The 24,144-nt window shown below is 32.4% G+C and overlaps 1 protein-coding gene across 2 annotated transcripts in view; it reads left to right on the top strand.

The window, feature by feature from the left end:
- Positions 1-17,646, top strand: part of LOC149910992 (uncharacterized) — a 53,302-nt gene extending 35,656 nt beyond the window's left edge. Inside the window, exons 7-11 of one of the 2 annotated variants that reach the window (XM_090106339.1) lie at positions 3,583-3,700; positions 9,137-9,203; positions 11,666-11,761; positions 13,437-13,550; positions 17,394-17,646. In XM_090106339.1, the coding sequence (XP_089962465.1) occupies positions 3,583-3,700; positions 9,137-9,203; positions 11,666-11,761; positions 13,437-13,550; positions 17,394-17,437 (439 nt within the window). In that variant the 3' untranslated portion in view covers positions 17,438-17,646. Of the gene's footprint in view, positions 1-3,582; positions 3,701-9,136; positions 9,204-11,665; positions 11,762-13,436; positions 13,551-17,390 lie in introns of both variants that reach the window. The other variant, XM_090106261.1, reaches the window with a different exon arrangement.
- Positions 17,647-24,144: the final 6,498 nt, after the last annotated feature.

Here is a 24,144-nt window from a genome sequence, read left to right as displayed (position 1 = left end):
ATAAATAAAACTACAAGTAGGAAAACAATGCATGAAACATAATAATGTAATATAAAATTTTAATGCATTAATAACTTGATGCAATATTATTTTAATATTTTAACGAATCTTTTCAGCGCTGATCAATAGGGTTTGTGAGTGGGTAGACAGCTTGGTATAAGCTTAAAATATAATGTAATACCTTTGTAATACCCTTGTTTGGAAAACTTGTAAATTTGTGTAACAAAAACAATGCACAGAGGATTTTCCTCTTTAATTTTACTTGAGCAATACTTGACGGCGAACGTGGTCTCGGTCTGACTGAGATGTTACATGCTTTGATGATAATTGTTATAATGAATACGTATAATAAACCGCGTTTAAAATCCGTTAAAAGATCGTAAGTTTCTAAATGTACCTATATTATAAAATAACTGTACCTACCAAATCTTATTCCTATGTTACCTCTAAGTCCAGGTCATTTCATTACGTGGTACATGGGCGAATAATTAATTTAGATACAAACCGATACCTTTGTTATCTTGCTGGTCAAAATCGATTTGAGACGCTATTTCGTATACTCAATAAAGTTTAAAAACAATATAAAACAAATTTAGTAATAAAATACAATTTAATTACATATAAAAGTCATTATATTGTAATTACTTATTGTTCCTAATACTTTTTATCTCTACCGTTTATTCAATGAATGTTGAGCTAGTCTCGGGTGCGGATACGAACTCATACAGTACTCGTTACGTCATATTCACGAACTGTGACATACAATTAAATTAATTAATTAATTACAATAAATATTTACGTTTCGCATTCTCAAGTTTACAAAACAAACGCTTATATATTACGGAATTTTGTAAACTATTCTTATTTCTACTTCCCACGAGTTTCCGTCTGTATCAAGTGCAGTATTTGATAACTAAGTGATATTATGCGGATTTGCTTGTTTATATTTTTTTGCAATTTTTCTATCGTACATCAAAGCAAATTGTTGGAGAGTTACGTAACACATTTGATCTTTTTGCGTATAAAAGTTACATCGCGCAAGCACGTTCTAAAGGAAAAAGTATTTTAAAATTTTATATTGTACTTTTAAAACTGTAAGCGAGAAACATTTTCAGTAGATGAGTTAGTTAGCACCCAATGTAACTGTACTTATATCAGGATTTACTCAAGAGGATTTAAAAGAGACGTCATATTCAAAGGGTTTTTTAATTGTGTTTGTGGATAATTATTATCTCTGTGATTTTCTTGTATAAACCGCAAGGGTAAAAATAATAAAGTAATGAGTTTTATCACAATAATTGTGGTCTCACATGTATTTGCTTGTTATTTTGTAAAGTGGGATGATATTACTTACGATTTAAGGTCAAGAGGTGGCCCGGTAACCGATTACTATAAGTATAAACTGCTAGTTGAAGTAATAATAAACATTTCTCCCCCTCAAGATTAATATGTTTTCAATGTTTTTTAACCGACGCTAATGATTATTAGATAATTTTTAATGTTGTTTTAATTAGAAAATAGAAATTATCGTCATAAAAGCAGAATAGTAATTGGCCGTTATAAAACTAATCTATTGAAATAAATGAGAGCTAACAGATATGTGTGACGTCATTAAATTTAATGCAACGTAGGGTGTAACGGAAATAGCTTGCGTAAATAACAACAATATTTGTTGCATCGCATCGCTTATATATAATATGTTGCGTTAAACATAGTGAATTTCCTCGCGTCATATTTCTTATCGACGTGATCTTTGCTGAACTTAAAAAACATTATAATCGTATACGTGTTTTCCTTAACGTTTTGTAGTTTCATTATATTATGTATTATTATTTAACTTTTAAACTGTGACAAAATTTTAAGGTCATTGGGCAAATAAGACTTTTCATACAAGTATGTAAAAATGTATTCCTGTTCAACGTAAAAACAAGCCATCCCATTACTCCCATGTAGGTCATTACGTCATAATACTATATTATGTTTCAATAAATTTGTATAATTATTATTTATAACTCTATATTATATAATTCAATGATAGGTACAAATAGGTAGGTTATATACATAAAATGATAAATCGCACAAATTGTTGCGGCCAGCGCTTTTTCACCGAAATCAATGTTGCAGCAATGAGCAAATACCACATGGTTAGCGATTACGCGAATTTTTGCTAATATACATACCATAGTTTTTATTTATTTAACATCATAGATTTTTGTTGGTGTATGCTTTGAACGTTTTCAAAATATGCGGCACCGGATGAAAAATACCGTAGATAGTTGTTCTTTTTTTTGAAGTTGATATGAAAAAAATGCCTTGTGTGTTTAGCGATACCAAACCTCTGGCCATTCGGAATTGTATAGATATATAACAAGCAGTGCCGCGCGGTTTCACCCGCGTACGAACTCGCGGGTAAAATCATGTAATTCCCAGGTAATTCAAAACCTATATTATCTACTATTAAATTTCATACAAATCCGTTCAATAGTATTTTCGTGAAATGTAACAAACATATATCCATCCATCGATCCAACCATACTTACAAACTTTGGCTTTTATTATATTAGTATGATATTATCTGTGAAAACCTCTACATTGAAATAGTATGCCCACCACATATTAGAGTAATTATGTTCATTGGTCGTTTCTAGTAATCATGTTATTTGTTTTCTTTGTCACAAAAATGTGGGATTTAATAATAATTTATTAATCACTAGCGGTCCGCCCCGGCTTCGCCCGTGGTACATATTTACGTTTTCTCTATATAAGAACCATTCACGTACTTCAAGGAATATAATAAAAAAAGAATTATCGAAATCGGTCCATCCTATCACGCGCTATGCCGTGACCAAGGAAAATGGGTTTCATTTTTATTTATATAGATTTAGAATGAAATAAACTATTAAAATTTTCACATTCCACAGTATCAACTTTCTATGTTGAAAAAAAGAGTAAAATATCAAAGTAGTAGAGTTGAAAGTTTAACAAAGTTGAGTCTAATTGTATATTCATTAAAACGGGCGAAATGTTTCCTAATTATTATTATTGCTTGCACTCACAACTAATATGCATAGTATTATATGGGAATAGTACCTACAAGAACTTGTTTTACCAAAATCGTTAAAACGCGTATTTATGCTAAACAATTGTTTAGCATCAAACAAAATTAATCACACTTTCAGAAGTTGCTACCAACACTGCATGTTCAAAAGTTGAAAATTCTCACCGGAAAAGCGCCATTTAAACGGTCCAGTAACATTATTGATCTGCTCCATAAAATAATGTTTACAATAAGCACTCCATAGAAAAAAAATAGCAGTTTAATTTACCCACATCTACAAAAAAAGTTATACAGGCTTACAAAGTAAGTTGGCAAATTCCCGTTAAGCGACCATAGTTTACATCGTTTCTGACCAAAACGTAACAACTGAATTCGAATATCTCGAAAACGGCTTATATTATCAAATCAGTCAGAAACAATGCGTTCTTTACGGAAATTAGTCTATAACTCACTATATGTACACATTACCACGGATTTAACATAAAACATAAAAGAAAAAAGATAAAGTTAAGGTACCTCAACAGAAGTTGGTTGGGCCAGCCATCCTCAAGCCTCGGGTACGGCGGCGGTCCCCCGCACTCGAACATTCAACACCAGCCGTCACCATTCGGCTCCTATATTACACAGCAGTTGCAGGAACAGGTAAGTTATATTTACTTAGTTATTTAATGTTAACTAGCTGTTTAACACAATCGGGGAAAAATAATATAGACCGGACTCTCAGTGGAGTTTCGTTTGCAAAAATCGCGGACCTAAATCTGACTTCTGATATATATTGAATAGATCCCAGACATCCTATAGACAGATGTTGCCAACCAGTTTTGTGGTCCCCCTGCCCGCACCCCGGTAATTAAATATGGCATACAAAGAAAAAAATAAAAATTTCCAAAACATGCCGTGTGGGGTATCAAATGAAAGAGCTTATTGAGTAGATCACGAATATATAGCATACTATATACATTTCTTACACTTTCTCTAAGATTTTTAAGAAAATTTACGAAAATGGTCCATTTTTGAGTTAACTTTAAACCACTATAGATTGAAAACTCATGAATATATTTTTTAAATTATTATTTTAAATAATAAACAATAGTCCATTGTTTACGATTCAATAGTTCGTACAGTGAAATAGTTGCATGGGGGAGTGGGGGGAGCATTCAAAGATGGCGAGTATATTTTCAAGTTCATATAGTATATAGTTATTTTCATCAAATCCACCACATAGCTCACTAATATTATATTACGAACTATTGAATCATAAACAATGGACTGTTGTTAATTATTTAAAATAATAATTTAAAAAATATATTCATGAGTTTTCAATCTATAGTGGTTTAAAGTTAACTCAAAAATGGACCATTTTCGTAAATTTTCTAAAAAATCTTAGAGAAAGTGTAAGAAATGTATATAGTATGCTATATATTCGTGATCTACTCAATAAGCTCTTTCATTTGATATCCCACACGGCATGTTTTGGAAATTTTTATTTTTTTCTTTGTATGCCATATTTAATTACCGGGGTGCGGGCAGGGGGACCACAAAACTGGTTGGCAACATCTGTCTATAGGATGTCTGGGATCTATACAATATATATCAGAAGTCAGATTTAGGTCCGCGATTTTTGCAAACGAACATCTCCTTGGAGCCTGCTCTAATAAGCTTTCTGGTAAAATATTTTTTTGAATCGGTCGAGTAGTTTTTAAATTAAATCGTTACAGTGAAAATATGATACCTCCTAAAAACTAAAAGATAAATATATTTGTCTTCTATCCTAAAAAGCTTGTCATTCTTTGTTCACATTTTTTTATTCATTAAGGGCCGTTTTTTCAATCCCTGGTTAAAACTTATCCGCCCAATAAAGTATTACACGATAATATTAAAATGTCATCTGTAAACTGTCAATTGCGGGCCATAAGAATACATTTTGAAATGGTAGTTTTATACGTTATTCGACGAATAAGTTTTAACCAAGGATTGAAAAATTAGCCCTAAATAATACTACCTTTGACATAATATATCCGCTAAAATATATATTTTCTTATAGATTAATATGTTATAAGCCGCCATTCTTTTCCTCGATGTATTTATCAAATAATCATTTTATCAGATTTCAATCCACCGAGCGGTACTTGTTTTTCCTGTTTCCCACCAATGCTAGCTATAATTACCTATAACAGACTAATTACGAGCTTCATATAATATTTTATGGATTAAGCGACTTTGGTATGCGGGTAGAAGTATTTAGCCAATTTGTTAATCCGTGGAATATGTAGGTATCCCCGTACTAATTACCAAGGCTAACTTTTTTTTTTTTAACTATTTCCTTGGTACAGTGGTTAAAACGTGAGCGTAGAACCAAAGATCGATTTTCGGTGCGGACGGAGAAAAAAATATTACTCTAGCAGGACACTGAAGGCATATTATGTAAATAACGAAAATCGATCGATGAAAGAGATGTTTATTGCATCTGATCCATACTTCTCCCACGGGTTCACGGGACCTCGCTATAATTACCAAATGTAATAAAGATTCAGTTACCTAACTCTTTTACGTGTAAGCTTAGCGTGTAAGAGAGAAAAATCTGTTTATCTATACCCAAATCTTTAATATTATTTATATGTAATATTAATGGGACCTTTGATTTAAAATTTGAAATACGGTAACTTATTCTCATTAGAAAGAGGTACGATTAAATTATATTATTACTAAAATTGCAAAGCTTTCTAAAATATTACACCACCTTGTAAATTCTTAGAATTCATTATCAAGAATAGTACCTACTTAGTATAAAATAACTAATTAATATAAAAAGCGAAATAAAAATACCTTTATTTTATTTTTCTGCAAAACAAATACCTTTTACTCAAGTGTAAATAACTTTTTACTTCAGTATTCTCAGTAAAAGCTAAAATAGCAGTAATTAAGTAAAAGGGGGAAATTGGAAATTTTCATAGAAGACCCTTTTCCTGTAAAGCTCGATTCCTCATAAATCGTGTTACTTACTCGTGTTAGTAAATATTAGCTGCGTGAACAAGCTTCGTTAAGATCATTAAATAGGTACTATGACCTAAAAGAAAAATTAAATTTCACTGAAAAGTAAAATCTAGGTAGGTAATTTAATTACGATAGTACTTACCAAATACGACAGTTGCAGTTTTACATCATGTCAATTTTTTTCACAGAAGCGATAGGGTGCAGCACAATTAATCAAAAGAAAGTAAACTAAGGACTACTTTAAATTCTCATAAACACATACCGGTTCGAACGTAAAATCTTGGTCATCTGAAATTGAGTTATCCATCGTACAGTGGGCGTAAGTCCATGAACACCGATGACAAAGTTAATCACGATGATGTTCAATAGACACGCTTAATGCTTTTATTGAACACTATACTGTGACTATACTTTATCGAATTAAAAGGTACGTCAGATCTATCCTCCATTTTCAGTTTCATTTTCGCGCGATTTGCGGTGCTTTAAACTTATTGTACGTATTCAATTGAATTTTATAACGTCGATGATTTATTAACTCAAAAGAGAATCGCGTGAGCTTTTATAGATGATTTTATATTGGCAAAAGCTTAATCCATGCATAATTAGGATTGAACGTATCATCATACTGGACAACTATTATTTAGAAGTAAACTATTTGTAGGTGTTAATTCGTCACGCCACCTCACTTAACACAAATCCATAATCCCTTGACCCTTGTTCCCACAATTACACTGTTCATATACATATATTAAGATTTATTTACGTATGTTAATTCCGTTCAACTACCAATTAGTACGCATTAAATCACGTATAAAATCGCTATCATACATCATTAAAAAGTGCATCAGTGAATCTCTTTGGATATGACCAATAATTTCCGGGGCACTGCGATCCTCGGTTTTTGATAATCAAGCGTATCAATTACAAATGGGTTAACGTCGAGCGGCGTACGTTAGTTTTGTTATTGTTCAAACCGCTCGTATTATCAAGCAAATACATCGTGCAAAAATCGCTGACTATGTATAGGTTATCTATATCATTCCAGACACGCTGATGTAAGGACTACGTGTAAGCGGATACTTACCTAATAACCTTAATTGCGTTTGGTTTTTCGACTCAACGTCGGATTTATTGTGCATGCAAAATTCTTCCGCATTATTCTGTGTAAACAATTATCTTATCAAAATACATTACGCGTTGGGAGCTGATATAAAAAGCGTATTGATGAAAATGTTTATATTTCAAGGTAGGAACGAGGTACAATAAGCTTTTATACTATCAAAAATCTCGTTTTACATGTATACCCATCAATGAGTAAAGCTTGTGATAAATTTAAAGAGCGGCGTTGTTATAAAATACGATTGTGATGCGGAAAATATTCTTCTCTCAGCAAGTTCTGTTATATTAAAAATATCATCTTATAATAAAATTCGAAGCATATAATATTCCGATGAGATATGTGTATCGTAATAATATTATTCAGTGATAATGTACCTAGGTCATTTCGAGCCTTCAGAAAAGTAGTCATTTTTTTAATATAAAATAATTTATACTTTAAAGTTCTGATGAGATATACCAATTAATTATTGAAGATATCGTATTGAGCGCACAAATATTTTTAAATAAATTTAATGAATAATCCCGAACTCTTCGTGTCAAAGTGACGACGGAAATAATGCCTTTGATGACTGGCATCTGGCAATTGGCATACCATATTTTGAGAGTGTGAAAATAATAAATAATTCATTCATTGTTTGATATAAAGGATTTGCATCCAAAGAATTCATTAAAAATTATTATCACATTAATAAGCACCTTAATTTTGAGAAATTGGTAAAAGATGCAGCATTTCTTATCTCAATAGTGAATATATATTATTATGAACAAAAATTAACATTTTATAATAATTAAATTTCCCAGTAGTCCAGTAGATTTTCTTTCGACAAAATTTAAATACCTACAGCGTAAGGTTCACTCTATAGAAATGACGGTTCATCCTACTACTATTATAAAGGCGAAAGTTTGTAAGTATGGATGTATGGATGTTTGTTACTCTTTCACGTAAAAACTACTGAATGGATTTGAATGAAACTTTACCACAATATAACTTATACATCAGAATAACACATACGATAGGTTTTATCCCGGAAATCCTACGGGAATGGGAACTATGCGGGTTTTTATTTGAAAACGCGGGCGAAGCCGCGGGTGGAAAGCTAGTACTACATAATTATTGGGAATTGGGAAAAAATTGTGTTTATAATGTCTAGCTTTAAATTATTCTCTAGGCACATTATGCAATAGATACCTACAAACATTTGTCTTGTCAATGTAATGTAATCATGTAATGCGTATTCCAATTTTGATGACGTTTTTATAATGTTAAACTATGTAAACGTAACTGAAAATTTGATACGGGCGGCCTAATGACGCATTAGCATTCGATTGAAAGGATATGAAACATTGTAGACGTATTGCAGAAGACAGATCGAATTCTGAATCTGCCTATTTGCCTTTTTCATTATCAGTCATCAGAAAATATAAATGTAGGTCTAAAACAGCAAGTTATGCTCTAAAGGAGTTTAATGGCGTGCTAGTAGTGTTTCATTACAGATTAAAATTTTAGTACCGTATCAATAACCGATAAAAGTGCTTACTTGCAAATTGATGTATTTGCTATCGTTCTCGCTTTCTCTATGCATGTAGTTTACGATTACAAACGTTAAAAAATATTCTATAGATACTCAGAATTATTTTTAATAAATCCCGACGGTTTGTATTTTTGGGGATTTTCCAGAATTGTTATAGTGTATCCTGAAATAGTTCTGGTTAAACTCCTAAAATCACAAGATACACCAACTAAATTGTAAATCAACAATTCTACATTTTTAAACGAGTTCTAAAAACTATAGGTAGGTAAATTAAACCAGAAAATTGATTTTTTTGTTAATAATTTATTCCAAGAGATTAAAAAGTACTTTTTATATAGATAGATAAGTACTACAGATAGATACAATTTTTTGGTCTTTTGAATATTCGAGTGTATAGAGAATTAAGTGCTTAATAATTTTTTTATTATTCCAGCTGAGCCCACTGCAGCCCATCCCGATATCAATGAACACACCGTATTCGATGGGATTTCCAAATTTTGGTAAGTACTTAAAGGTATTTGTATCCCGATAATTGGCCTAATTGCTCTATAATTATTTATTATGAGAGTTAGCACGAAATCCATAATAAACATAAAGACAAACATAAAGTAGAATAAAGTGAACAAAAAATCAAGTCCTGAGATTTAAAAGGCAAAGGAATATCTCAGAAGTTCATTGTTTTAGTTGCAACTAAATCCAGTTTATTAACCCTTAGCAGGTATCGTGGGTCAAATTTGACCCAGAAGCGAACATTTTCGGTTATAATTCTTTAAATATTTATGCAACGACTGTGCGCTTTTACGTATTCTCAGTGCGTCGCTAGCTGCGGCGGGGGGTGGAAGTGCAGCGCTGGGACTATCTTAGGAGTGGAGGTAAGTAAGCTGTCTGGGTCACGTTTGACCCACGACACCAAATAAGTAACTTTTTTCACTGAGTGTAATTACTTACTTTTTTTGTTTTAGTGTTTATTAGTACTACAATGGAGGCTTTTTGAACGACAGACAATTCGAGGAGTTGAGATGGAAGACTTATGTGAGGATTTGGAATAGGAAAATGAAAGGACACCAAATATAAACCAACTTTGTGACGACGAAATCATCAGCGGTCGAGACAGTCCCGAACCTGTTAGTTCCTCAGAAGATAGTGTATTTGGAGTAAGTTCTGACGACAGTGAAAACGAAGAGGAGAATACGAGAATAAGATAAAATACGAGTAACAAAAATACGAGAGATGAGAGCGAAGAAGATGAGGATGATGGTTGATGGTAGAAGTCATTTTGGTTTTGGTTGTCATTTTTTTTATTTAATGCTGATCTCAGAAGTAATTTATTTTTTTGTTATTATAAAGATATGAGAAGTGCCATAAATATCTTTTAGTTAAATTTTTTCTTACATTTCTATTTTTTTTTTTATGTTTTAAGTTCACACTAACCAAAAAGTGCCAAAAAATAAGGTAAGTTACAAATCCGTGTAAAACCTGACATTTTTTGTTATATTTTAAAATTAAACAAAGTTAATTTGGTAAAAAAATATTTTTATATTTCATAAATAACCATATTTTATACAAATAATAAAAAATCAACGTTCTACAACAGATTGTTTGGTATGGGTAAAATTTGACCCACGATACCGGTAGTGTTGCCAAAAAAGGCGATACCAGCTAAGGGTTAAATTTATTAGAGATGGAACGCAACGTGTGGTTGACCTATATCCCTAGAGAGAAATAAATACGTTGTTTACCTACAACATTGTCAGTAATATGAACTTGTCGTCTTGGAAACGACAAGTTTCATTGCAATTTCCCCACATCAGCTACAGAAATAAGATTAAATAATAATATGCAATGTCGGTTACAATTCAATTGAGCTATTGAAGTAGAAATGAATAATAGTAAGTTACAATGGAAACTAAAAGCTGACAAGTCTTATGATCTCTCTCGTATATTTCATAAGAACTGGAAGTTGTCTCAAATGTTACTTCTTAAAAAAAATTTTTTTCTAGTGAATTTCATTTTTGTGTTTACCTGTCTGTATCAGAAACGTAGATTACTTACTAATTTATAAATTCTCGTTTTTACCTTTAACTAAGTAGGTTTTTATAGGAACGATAAAATGACGGTTACTATGTATAGGCGGATTAAATATAATACTTTATAAATAAGATTTTTCTGTAGTCTCAGATTTTCACTCCATAAACAATAAATGAGGGAAGCTTTTAATAAACAACCCTATCTCGATACCTTTTTAAAAAGATTAACATAGTTCTTTTTTTAGCCCCATTTATTATATTAATTTAAGAATATTTTTTTAAAATAATTAGGTACAGTATTCAGTTTGTTATTGTTGAATTTTAGATTATCTATAGACTACTTTAACGACACTTCTTAACGATCAGAAAGCAAGTACACATTAATAGGCATTAATAGGCTCACGAAGTAGTGCTGTGCCGCGCGGTTTTAATCACGGTCGAAGCCGACGGTTTATTTTTACTAGTATATTTTATTTATTTTTATCGCGTAAAAAGGGGGAGGTTCGTCTGATTAGATTATATCGTTTTAGACCAATCTCGATGATTGACTAATCGTTTTGTTAAAAAATTATGTTAAGAACATATAAATAAAAGTAAAATGGATTTTTTTGTTAAAGTATAAAAGTAATTAACCAATAATTTTGCTAAAAGTTACGTCTACATACATCCATAAACTAAATATTTAGTAAAAAAAAAATTGGTTGTTTGTAAAGTAGGTTTACGATCGAGATATTTACGTGATAACGTCTTATTGGTGGCAGCGCTCGAGATGAGACGGGAGATCGGTCCGTCTCTCTCTCATTATACCTGCGATCGCGCTCGTGAGGTTTTAATGTGACACAAGTTTCTGAACATGTCACCCGACTAAAACGATTTTAAAAACGTTATCACGTTAAAATATCGCAAAAAATAACAAAAAATGTAAAATATTTCAGATTCGCCGCCAAACCCGGCTCCGTCTTATTCAACTGACGGTCACTCGGTGTCGCACCACGATGTCGCTGCTGAAGCTTCTCACTATTGGGCTACAGGTAATTAATTGTTTTTACTTTTTAGTTTTATTTGGGTTTTGTTGGTACCTAATTTAATCTTCTAGTGATCAAATTTCAGCCATAACAATAAACAAATGAGTGTGACTGTGGTTTCTAAAGCATTTTCCGCTGCTTAGCTCGCTTATAATTTAGGGGTACGGTTCCCATTTCCAAAAAAATCACGTCAGAAACGTCACTGTGTTTTTTCTTTAAATAAATATTAATGTAAGTAATACATATTAGTAAGCTTAATACTCACCTGTTTTTGGTGGAGGAAAATCATTTTCTGATTAATTATGCAAATAGATACAAAAAAGTGTGACTATAAGTAGAAAATATTTAGTATTTAAGAAATTTCTAGCGATTTCATGCCTAACTGCAAGGGATTGGAACGCCTTACCCGCTTCCGTCTTCCCAGATAAAAACAATTTAAACACATTCAAGGCAAGAGTGAATAGGCTCTATCTAGGCAGGCATGTCCCTTCATAGACTGCATCACTACTTACCATCAGGTAATGGTGCAGACAAATGCCTGGCTATTTCTATATAAAAAATAATAATAATAACTACCGCTGCTACATAGTACATTGGCCTATTCGTAATTGGGACTTAATAAACAATTTGTAAAGGCTTATAATCATTTGTAGAAAGATTATATTAATAATTCATGATTTCCTATAAAATAATAATACATACTGATATTCCTTAAATGCTCCGAAATATTTCGGACGGTACTCAAAAACACTCTCTTCTTTCCACTATAGAGTGGAAAGAAGAGAGTGTTTTTGAGTACCGTATTATCATTAAGTTAATTTTTTGGATTTATTTAACTACTAATAGATATAAAATAATACTCTAATGAATTTCTGAAAACTCAAAATAATGTTCTACCAAATAAGCTTTTCTTATCAGCGCCATCTAGTAGAAGTTTCAATGATGAAAGGAAAGCATTTCGAAACCGTACACAGTTCAAAGCTTTTCCGAAGTATGACTCTGATGGCAAATTTTTTCACAGGACTAAACGAAGTAAAAAATAGCGAATAATGAATTCTGAACTATCGATATAAAACGAATAAAACGTTTTCAGTGTCCTAAAAATGGGACATAATTATCCTACTAATATTAGGTATAAATGCGAAAGTTTTTGAGGATGTGTGTGTTTGTTACTCTTTCACGCAAATGCTACTGAACCGATTACAATGAAATTTAGCACACATATAGAGGGTAACTTGGATTAACAAAACTAAAGGATAGGTTTTATCCCGGAAATCCCATGGGAACGGGAACTATGCGGGTTTTCTATTCCTATCTGTCAAGATCGAAATTACAGGACACTGAATAAATCTACTACATACGAAAGTTTGTCAGGATGGACTATTTCTTCTCCTATTCTAGGGATTTTTACGAAACTATAGTAACAGTTCACCAGAATAACACATGAGCCTCACAATAACTTCATTTTCTCCGATAGTAATATAATTATATATTTATTTCTTACATATTAAATTAAGTAAATTTTTTGTGATGTATTGTTAGCATGTAGCTATATTTTACTGAGGAAGAGGGAACTTCCCTACTACAGGTTTATATAACTTAAAAGGGAAGTTCCAAATGTTTGTGACCACACCGCCATGTTAACAAATAAATAAATTGTTTAAATAAAAAACAATTCCAGACTCGAACGCGAGCCACTCCCGAACATACGAGCACAGCAGCGTGCGACCCGCCTCGCACGATGAGGGCATCGATGTGGCTGAGTCTGCTGCTCGCTATCTGCTCTGGTCTGATGGTACGTACTCAATATTTAATAAAAAAATGTTGTGTGGTTTTATGAAACCACGGTAAAAGTGAAACTTAGGCACAAAATTATCGTATTTGTACGCCGAACACTGCTTTATACCTACTCGGCAGCCGACCGTCACGCGACATGCGCTACACAGACCAAAAAGTTTGAGACGATGTAATAAAAGTTTCACTTTAAAATAGTATTGTGACGATTTAGAACCTTCGATTTAGAACCTCTTACAAGAGTTCTTGTAAGATGGCTTCTAAATTGTCACAATACAATCTTCATCTTACAGAGAAAACTGCAACTATTATGCACGTAAGTAATTGTACGTGCATAGTTGCTTCAAAACAGATAGAGACGATAGGCACAACAACTAAATTATTTATAGATTGACACTCAGGCCGTTTTTGCACTCGCGGCCTCAATTGATTATTAGTTTCAACTGGTGTATTCACTTGTTATAATAGGGCACAAATAACTTTTTTCAGACCATTATCTGTCTGAACTTAATTTTATACAGATCTGATTTTTGCAAAACAAACAAAAATAGTGGTGGACGCTTCTGACTATAATTAAAAAGTGTTCAGATAATAGCTTGACAAAAGAGCAAACAATTAAATTAAGTGCCCAAGTGAGCTAAACAGAATCCAATATTTAAAGGAAAATATCTTGTGAAGATCCAGGAAACCAAAAAAAAAAGACGGGTTGCACTCCGGGAGTGCCGGCAGAAGTGAAAACTTGATTATTAACGTTGAGCATGTTTGATATTTTGGAATGGTATCCGTCATACGTTTTTTCGATCAGGCCACGTGTCCTGACGCGAGTTTGAGATTTTATACCCAACGCCGCTAAAGAAGTATTCACTTCAAAAATTACTCGTGACATCTGCCAATCCACACTTGGGCAGCGTCACAGAATACATAATAGTAGCTAAACGCTAGCAGCGTGGTGGATGATGATATAAAACATCAAAAGGGCCTGGGTCCCTGTAGTGGGAACAAATAAAAGCTGGTGTTGAAGACAAGCACATTACATAATTAATTAGAAAACCAAACAAATAGCTACGAACTATAGCTGTATCAAATTAAACTCAAACACAACATAGATGTCACGTACATAATATGAAATGTAAATGCTCAAAGAAGCCTTAGTGCTAATCCAGACCAAATAGTTATCGAAAAGAATGGAATCATTGATAATCTATATAATAAATTTTCCCTGGACCAATTTTCACATCCAAATCCAATAAGCCGCTTTGTGTGAAAGAAAAGTATTCTAAAACATTCATTAACTTAAACGTACATTTGTACCCGCAAACTTAATTTATTAGTTAATTCAATTAGAAGCACAGAGATTAGTAGGATAAAAAAGAAAGGAAATTTTCAGTACCGTTTAGCGTTTGCTTTTCTGACCGTCGCAGAGATGGCGCTTTTTTTTAAGTATAAACAGTACCTAAATATGTTATATTTTTATTTGTCACTGAGTTTAAATTATATAATCCCATATGTTAAAGTTTCTACTATCTTTTAGATAAAATTTACAGGCTTACAGAAAAATGTCAAAAAAGATGTACCTATTAATTTAAAATTATTTGGATCCAGTCCTGTCTCTCCCATATAATATACTGGATATTGACGAAATCCCCACTTATTGGGAGGTGCCACTAATTAAGAGATGAAGAAGAATTATTTGAGTCGAAGTTCCAGATTTGAGCTTTTGAAGATTTATATAAATCGGAACCAAAATTTTATTATACATCTGAGAATAAAATGGCTACAAAATGATTCTATTACCTTTTTTTTTCTAAGATTCCTTCCCATTGCTTCGAAAAATGACATAAATAAATAAAATCCTCCCAGTCTTACGGTAGTCTTTTTAAGCTTAGATCATTCAGGTGCAGCAAATACCGTTTTCCGAGCTTTTATGCATAAAGACGTTGATCGAACATACATACTACTACATACTACACATACATACTATAATGTACTAATAAGTTTGTTCCAGTAGGAAAAAACCTGATATCTCTACAAAGATTTGCCCTTTGGTTTTTTTTATTATTTGAGCACTATTTTTTATGTCCAGTTTGACCGGACAAATAGCTCTATCTATTTCTCGATCCAATCTTGTTTGTTTTTAAATATCTTCTTCTTTTGTTTTATATTTTAAATTATAATATTAAGGTCATAATAATATGTAAGTCTCTAAATATCTTCAATTTATAATAGATTGTTTAATTAATTGTATATTCGTATTGGATTAGTTGTTATTTCATTAGAACAACGAACCCCTATGTTCTGTAACCGGTGGTATTAAAATCATTCTGGTTAAATTCCTATCTAAGTCTTTAAAATTGGTGAAACTGATGTAAAATGTAAAACTCAAACAGAATTTTCTGTACAAAATGATTAGATAAACTTTCCATGGACCCATTTAAGGAGCTTAGAGAGATATTGTTTACTGTGTTATTGTCCAGGTTTCAGTTTATGTATATTATTCACGCATTTGAGCACAAGGTCGAGTGTCCAGGTATTATGGACTTTATTTATTATGTTTTTTTTTTGTTATACATTTATGTTTTAAAAGTCTTTAAGAGCTTCGTTAATCTCCTTTTTGTGTACGAGAGTAGGTATGTAGCTGTTCTAACATAAAAAAATAAAATTTGCTAAGTATGTTGTTTCGATACACAAATATTGTAGTTGTAAAACTTTTTAACTTGCACTATAAGTCTCCTTTATACCAATAGTCTTTGTTACGAACCTCTCAGAAAGTTCAAAGTTAATATTTTGCAGGCGCAAAGTTTTGATGGACTGATTTAACACTTAAGGAGGTTACGTCATGCTACTAATTATATTGTATACTGTTTCTTTATAGTTTGCATTAAAATGTTAAGCCATTAGCATGTTGTGAACATTGAGTAGACATGAATTTGTTGATGTGTTTCTATGTAAAGTTACTATTCACTTCACAGTTCCATTTCTTTGCCAAATTTCATAAAAGTTGTTCAAAATTTTAAAGAGGTAATTTGTGGATGTTCATATTTATTAAAGATATTTTGTAAAATTGTCTCCATTTCTCTATATGTATAGGCTACGTGCTTCTGGACCTCGCTAGACCACTTTTATCATGCCTCCGTTCGGTTAGCAAGAACATTATTTATTAATTTACCCTTCCAGATATGAATCATATATGTTGGAATATTCAACAAGGCAAATGGGTCGAACTACAATTATTACATAATATAGGAACGAACTAAACCGCTAGTTTCAAATTTAGCTCAATATAATATTTATTATCTATAATCTATAAGATTATAATGCATAATTGAATTGATATTTTTAAGAAGCGCTTTCTCATCATATTGCATTTTCATACAGTCAGGTTACAGTATTGTAGCTTTCCGTCCGCATCTTCGGTTCATATTAACGATTTCCAGACCCAAAATAACATGCAAATTCTGTTTATTAGCATCATCATAATCAATGGCCGGTGGCCCATATTTTAATATAATTTGTATGAGGGTTTGACAATAATTCAAATAGTTTGAATAGTAGATGTAACTTGATGTATACAATTTGGCGCTTGAATATGCCGGATTATGGCGATGTGGTACAGGTGCAGACAAATTGTAAAACAATTTAACTTTTTGCTCCTACGGCTAGTTCCGAACTTTTTAATCCCAGCTCAAGTTTTTAATGAATTCGTAATTAAACTACCACTGTCTCTATAATAATATTGTATTGAGAAAATATTATATATTGTGATTACTTAATACCTACTTGTTGCGATATCTCGTAAACCACGTAAAAATAATAAAAATATACCTGATTTCTTTTGTTCCAGTAGGAAAAGATGACAATTCCCTGAATTTTGCTCCCTGCGACACATAAATGCCTACATGAAGAAAAATCGGAGGGAAATAATCAGAAGGCAGAACACTCATTGCATTGAACCTAATACATCCCACCGATCACTTGCGGATCAACTGCAGCAAGTAATTGATTATAAGAAAATCTCAATTGTTTTATCATAAGTACTTAGATGTTTTACAGGCCATTTTCAGTTGTAGTCTTTCCAATTGTTCATTGTTTCTTAGCTCATGTCATATACAGATATGTGATCAATGATCATGATACAATTGCTCCCATGAACATCTGGGATAATTCTGTGTTGTGTCAACATTTTTGCCACAGAATTAAAATATCAATTCAATAAGCTAAATAATTCTTCAAAGATAATTTTCTAAAAAAATCATGACAAATCATCTTATTGAAAATGGCCGCACTTATTTTGATGTTCGTAGCTCGTTCGTGTTGTTACCAAATACAGTGTAATTCAGCCATCTTAATGTGTAGATCTAGTTGTAGGCATGTATCCGATAGTTGTCGTGTTTCAATGTTTGTGATACAAAACTCCTTCAATATTCATCGTAGTAATTTTAATTTTCCAATAAATATGTTCACTTTTGGTTAGTTATGATTTCGTTCTAGTGGCAATCACATCGAAGTGTGATAAAATAGTAACTGGACTGAAATCGGAAGCTATCGTTTAACCTTTACAATTTACAAATTGTAAATGTGACTAGATTACTTGTAATTTATTATATCTAATTTAATTTAATTATATAGAATAATATAAACCTTATAATATCTCGGCATAACTGAGTTAATTACCTACGTGTCAATAAAATTCTGTCCAATTTCCATTTTCGTAGCTTTTCTGACTGATATTAAATTTTGTAAGTTTGGACAGACTACCCAAAGAATTATTTTTAACTTTATTTTTTAGGTTTCCGATTCAGTCATTCAAATTTCAAATGTGTCATTAATTGATAAAGATCTGAAATATTATAGTTAATAACATATCATAATAATATACTATACCGCGCAAAGGAATAATAGGAATCATATAGAGATCAATGTCAGTGGAATAAACAGCAGTTGATTTATTTGCAAGTGAAGTGGTTGCAATTGATATGATTGAACTTTACCCGACGAGTAGTCTGTCCAAATGTTACAATCTTCTAGAACTTTTAGACGTATTTGGAATGTGAAATTCACAGGGTATTATAAGTAATCGATCGTAACGAAATTATCTATATGCGGCGGACTGAATTAGTGATTTCCCCTTCTCATAAAATATTCTTATTTTACTGTAAGATGTATTCAATAAGTTATAATCGAGATAATATTTTTCGATTTCTATTCAAATTTAACAAAATCGATCACTTGTCACTACGCCCTTATTCTCTAAGTAAAAATATTTTCGGGAATCTTTGAAAATCGGGAATCGTGGTCCAAGTTAGCATTGAAGATAAGGATTAAGATTAAGGAGAAGTATTGTTTGTAGGGCTTCTTGCCTCTTAGGGGATCTGATGATTGTAGGAGCAGGGTTAATTATGGTGACTAAATTACATATTATATACTTACGGTATATTATTGATATATTGAAACAGATTAAACTAAAATGTAAAAAATCAAATGATTCACCGATAACAATCAAAAATTTGATAAGTATTTCGATCTATTGCCACGTTTAATATTTTTGCCAATAAATCTTTTTTTTTTTTTAAGTTTTTTCATACATAGCTAAACGGCGCATCATAATATATTATTTGAACTGATTTTCTGTCCATTCATTGGTACTTGCTCAAGCAAGTTGCTCTATTATGTAGGTAATTAATAATTGTCTAATTGTGTCTAGTAAATCGATGTTTATGTATAATCTGTCATTAAACTTTATCGTGTAAACCCGTTTAGTACAATATGTCTGTCATTTCATAATTATACCTTTATTATCAAAATTGTCGTAAGCTATATAGCTATAAATAGATGTAATGATATTTATAAGAGCCGCTTTATCCTTTAGTTAACGCTAATTATTTAAGTGTGAATTCTATTATTGTAAATAATCGGTAGGAATAAGCTTTTGTCATTGGTCAATGGGTTGGTTTCGTGGCGAGTAGGTATGATTTAACCAAATTACTATTCTGTACCTGATGGAGGGAAAAATCTGTTGTGAAAGGAATCATAATACGAGAATTCCTTTTATTCGTGTACACGCTAATTCCGTGAAACAATTTATGAGTAATTTCAGCACTTTAAGGCCGGGCATTTAGCAAGAATTTAAAATTTCGATGTTCGTATTAAGTATAGGTGTCTAGTTGGTTGGATATTGTTATAAGTTTAATCTATTGTTTTGTATATTTTTTATTGTTCGTCTGTGTTTGTTTATGTAATTACGTCTACGTCATTTAAAAGTGTTTAAAATGTTATAAATGAGTTTGATTTGATATACAATCATTTTCTAATTACTATAATCGTCAATATTCCGTCAATTTCAATATCCAATTCTTTAAGTTAGTTGTTAAATTCCATAAATTTTAATCATAATACATACTTACGTGTAAAAGTAGATATTTTTTTGTAGGTGCTGTAGTTATAATGCCTTTCTCAGGTGACAGAATTACGAAATTTAAATGTGTTTACATATTAATGTATATGTTATAAGAATAATATATAAATTGGTGTTTCAGCTAAAATAATGTATGTTAGTAGAGAATCGATGTGTTGAATGATTTTTCCTTATTGTAAGCAAAAGCAATGGCTTTGCATTGATTCATTTATGATATGTTACTTTGTTTTTATGTTTAAATCTTTTATTGTTAGTCTGTTGAACAGATTGATTTAAAATATTCAATAAAAAATTAAATAAATTGAAATGCAATTATTTATACTTATTTCTTAAGGTAAGTGTACCTACATTAAAGTAACCCCATGGCCTTATTCAATTATTGTCTTCTTAAAAATATTGTCCAAATTAAAGAGTTCCCTTTTTATGTTATACTTGGCAAATGCTTGATGCTAAGCGGCAATGAATTTTTTTCAGAGGCAAATACATATTATGTATTAAGTAAGGCTGCAATGGCTTGACAAAATCTGTTTTTTAGTAGGTATTATCAAACTCAAACTCAAACGCACACTCAAGCACTTTCGAATCGTTATTACCTACTGTACATTTCTTTTTAATTTTATCAACGAGAATTCAAACATTTCAGAACTTTATAACAGAATAAACTATCAGATAACAGATGATCTGCTATTCTTGGATATATAAATAGAGAGTTCTAAGATTTCAGAGGATTATAAAGAAGAAACTAAGCTCAAAGTTGAACTAAGGTATGAATTTCACATGTATTCAGCTTTGGTCTAAAATTCCCTACAATTTGTAAGTTTCTCTTTATTTCTTCCGAGACTACTTTTATTTTCACTATTTTATTATAACGAAACAGTCATATTGTGTAGTAGGTACTTAAAAATATAAGTAAATAAAAGACGGACATTTAAAATCCTTTATTAGAAATTTTGACACCGAAATGTTACAAAATTCACATAATTTTGTTCCAAAGTACATTTATTCAATTACACATATAATATTATAGTAATACATGCTTAAGAATTATCACTACAAAGGAAAGCTTGAAGAAATTTTCTGGTTGCTCGGACATTTTTAAGCATAGAACAGGTTCCTGAAATAATACTATGTGTAACTAACTTAATTAGTATTGGGAGGATCATTTTAAATCTGCAGGATGTTATAGTGGTGGCCGCTTTTGCAGTGTAGTATTTTAAAACCATCTCATCCCAATACAATTTGACTATTCTATTAATGTTTCCACATTGATTAATCTAATAACATTCACTTAAACACTAGAAAATTAAACACAACGATATGTGGATAGACATTAAACACATACTTCATGATATATGAATATAATTGAATATAATAATAATGTTTCTTATACACTAACATTACTCCTTACATGGAAAAATCTTCTCCGTAAACTTCCTCTCTCTTTAAATACCCGTTTCCATTATAATACTAATAATAGATACTTAATAATTTATATAATTTGAATTTGAAAGAATATATAATATGTCTCCGTCATATCTGCTATTTGACTGAATGACTAGCGCGATCATTGAATGACGACATTCGATTGAATAACTAGGCCGAACGTTGATTTAACATACGTCACTCAACGTCCAATTAGTTAGTGGATAGGTGGATTGTAACAGCCCTTTGAACAGAGCGGATTTAACGTCCGGCATATTGTTAAATGACTAGCGCGTTAATTATATATAACTCTAAATATTAAGCAGTTAGTCATAAATTTTGTGTTTGCCTCCAGGCTATTAAATCTTCAGAAAAAAATTGTGTTTGCCTACGACTGAATCAGCAAATAAATACAACATCGTACGCATCCGCCATCCATCTCGCATGGGCCCTCTTCACAATGGGCAGCGTTGGGCGAGTAGAGGCAATCAGGATAGTGTAGAACTGTAAAGGGTCTACATGCCTTATGATTAGGGAATGCAATCCCGATCCCGCGGGATCCCGATCTCGCGAGATCTCGTGTAATTTTTCGGGATCAATCCCGACTCATCATATGACGAGATCCCGTTCGAGATTGACGGGATTAAATAAATAAATATTATAGGACATTATTACACAAATCGACCTAGTCCCACAGTAAGCTCAATTAAGGCTTGTGTTGTGGGTACTAGGCGACGATAAATATAATATTTAATAAATCTATACTTATAATAAATCTGTAGAGAGGCCAATTCTGTACATGAAATATATTTAAAAAAAAACTATGAAGGGGTGATAAGGGATCGCTACTGATGCCAAAAATGCAATCAGTAAAATTTTTGTCTGTCTGTCTGTCTGTCTGTCTGTCTGTCTGTATATTCGTTATAGAAACAAAAACTACACGACGGATTTTAACTAAATTTGGCACAATTATTCTTCATACTCCTGGGCAGGTTATAGTAAAAGAATCATGTAAATCGGTGTAGAAACACCAAAGTTATACATGAAATACGTTATAAGTCATCGCGCGTGAATACAGAATCATGCCATAAGGATTATTTTTGTGTATCAGTTGCCGCGTTGGACGCGCTGCGCGGCGGGAGCTATAAAAATTAAAAAGGCGGCGGGTCTGCACCCGTTTCGCTTTGTCACGGCATCACGTGTGAATGGCTGAACCGATTTCGATTATTCTTTTCTATTATATTCCTTGAAGTACGAGGATGGTTCTTATGTAGAGAAAACGTAAATATGTACCACGGGCGAAGCCGGGGCGGACCGCTAGTACATAATATATAGATAATAACACCCAGACCCAAGAACAAATAATTGAGTTCATCACACAAATATTTGCCCTGACCGGGGATCGAACCCGGGACCGTCGGCTCAGTAGGCAGTTACTTTACCACTGCGCCAACCGCGTCGTCGAGCAAACGGATTGGGCGCAGAGTTTCTTCTAATTCAAGAGGAATTAGAAGAAACTCTGCGAGCTTCTAAAAGTCCTTTTGCACGTATATCCACGTCCACGAGCTTAGACAAATTGGAATCTACCATTAAAAAAGAAATGGATTTGTTTGAGTGTGGAGGAACAAGGGGGCGATTTTTGCAGTTTGCATATAATTGCTTCGCCACGCTGTTGCCAACCAGCGTTTAGTCGGAGAGGGCATTCTCAGCAGCGGGGTACATTGCAACGGACATTAGATGCCGTTTAGCAGATGAAACTATTAATACCCTTTGTTTTTTAAGATGTCATTTTCAAAATCACTATTTTTCCTAATTCCCTTGAAATAAGCTTATTGTTTTGATTACCTAATTTACCTACGTTAATTTCCTTACAACCTGATTATTATTTAGTTGGTAAGATTAAAGAATAAAGGTTTTTAAACCTCACTATCACAAACAAGCAGTTATTAGCTTTTTCAGTCATCTGAATTCAACATTTTTTTTTAATTGACGGGATCCCGAAAATTCCGGGATCCCGCGGGATTGATATTTCTAATCCCCGGGATCCCGAATTTGCAATCTCGAGTCGGGATTGCATTCCCTACTTATGATAGGCCGTCATTATCATCATTTGGGCCAACGCTGTCCACTTTGAAGAGGGCCCATCATGATATACCATTACAATTAAATAGTTCGTATAGCTTTTAAAGTGGAATCTACATTAGCTCAGTCAATGTCCAAGATGTTTGCAGTAACTATACTCACTCAGTTGAAGGTCCGACAGTAAGATTAAGTTTAAAATTATAATAAAAAAAGAAAAAAAAGACGTGTGGCACTCGGGGACTGCCGCGATAAAGCTATTGCTTGCTATGCCACAACACAAGCTACAACTCCGGGCCCGTCGGAGTGGGGAGCGTGAGGTTTTTCATTACTAAATTTCTGGATTCGGTCCCCGCGCTCGAGGTCCACGATAGAAGCTATGCAATAGCTTAATAAAACCTAGGATAATATGCGAAAAATCTCAACAAATAATTGTGTTAAGAGTGGTACTTCCTCCAATAAAGAACGCATAACATGTTCTTTGGTAAGTTCTTCCGTATATTCTTTGAAGGTTCTTTGAAGATGATGTTTCTTATTCTTCCCCTTTTAAATTGTAATTCTGTTTGTTTTTAGGATTCCGTCCAAAAGCTGTAAAACGGGAACTTCGTTGTCTGTCTGTCTGTCTCCAGGCTGTATCTCTTAGGCCGGTTTTTATTTGTCGCATGTTATTTGGGATTATTTA

The sequence above is a fragment of the Colias eurytheme genome, chromosome 1 (genome assembly GCF_061535395.1).
Source record: "Colias eurytheme isolate Ceu_HAF_F1 chromosome 1, ilColEury1 Martin Lab GWU primary, whole genome shotgun sequence".
Lineage (NCBI taxonomy): Eukaryota > Metazoa > Arthropoda > Insecta > Lepidoptera > Pieridae > Colias > Colias eurytheme.
Note: the sequence above shows the minus strand (reverse complement) of the source record. Positions and strands in the feature narration are given on the sequence as shown.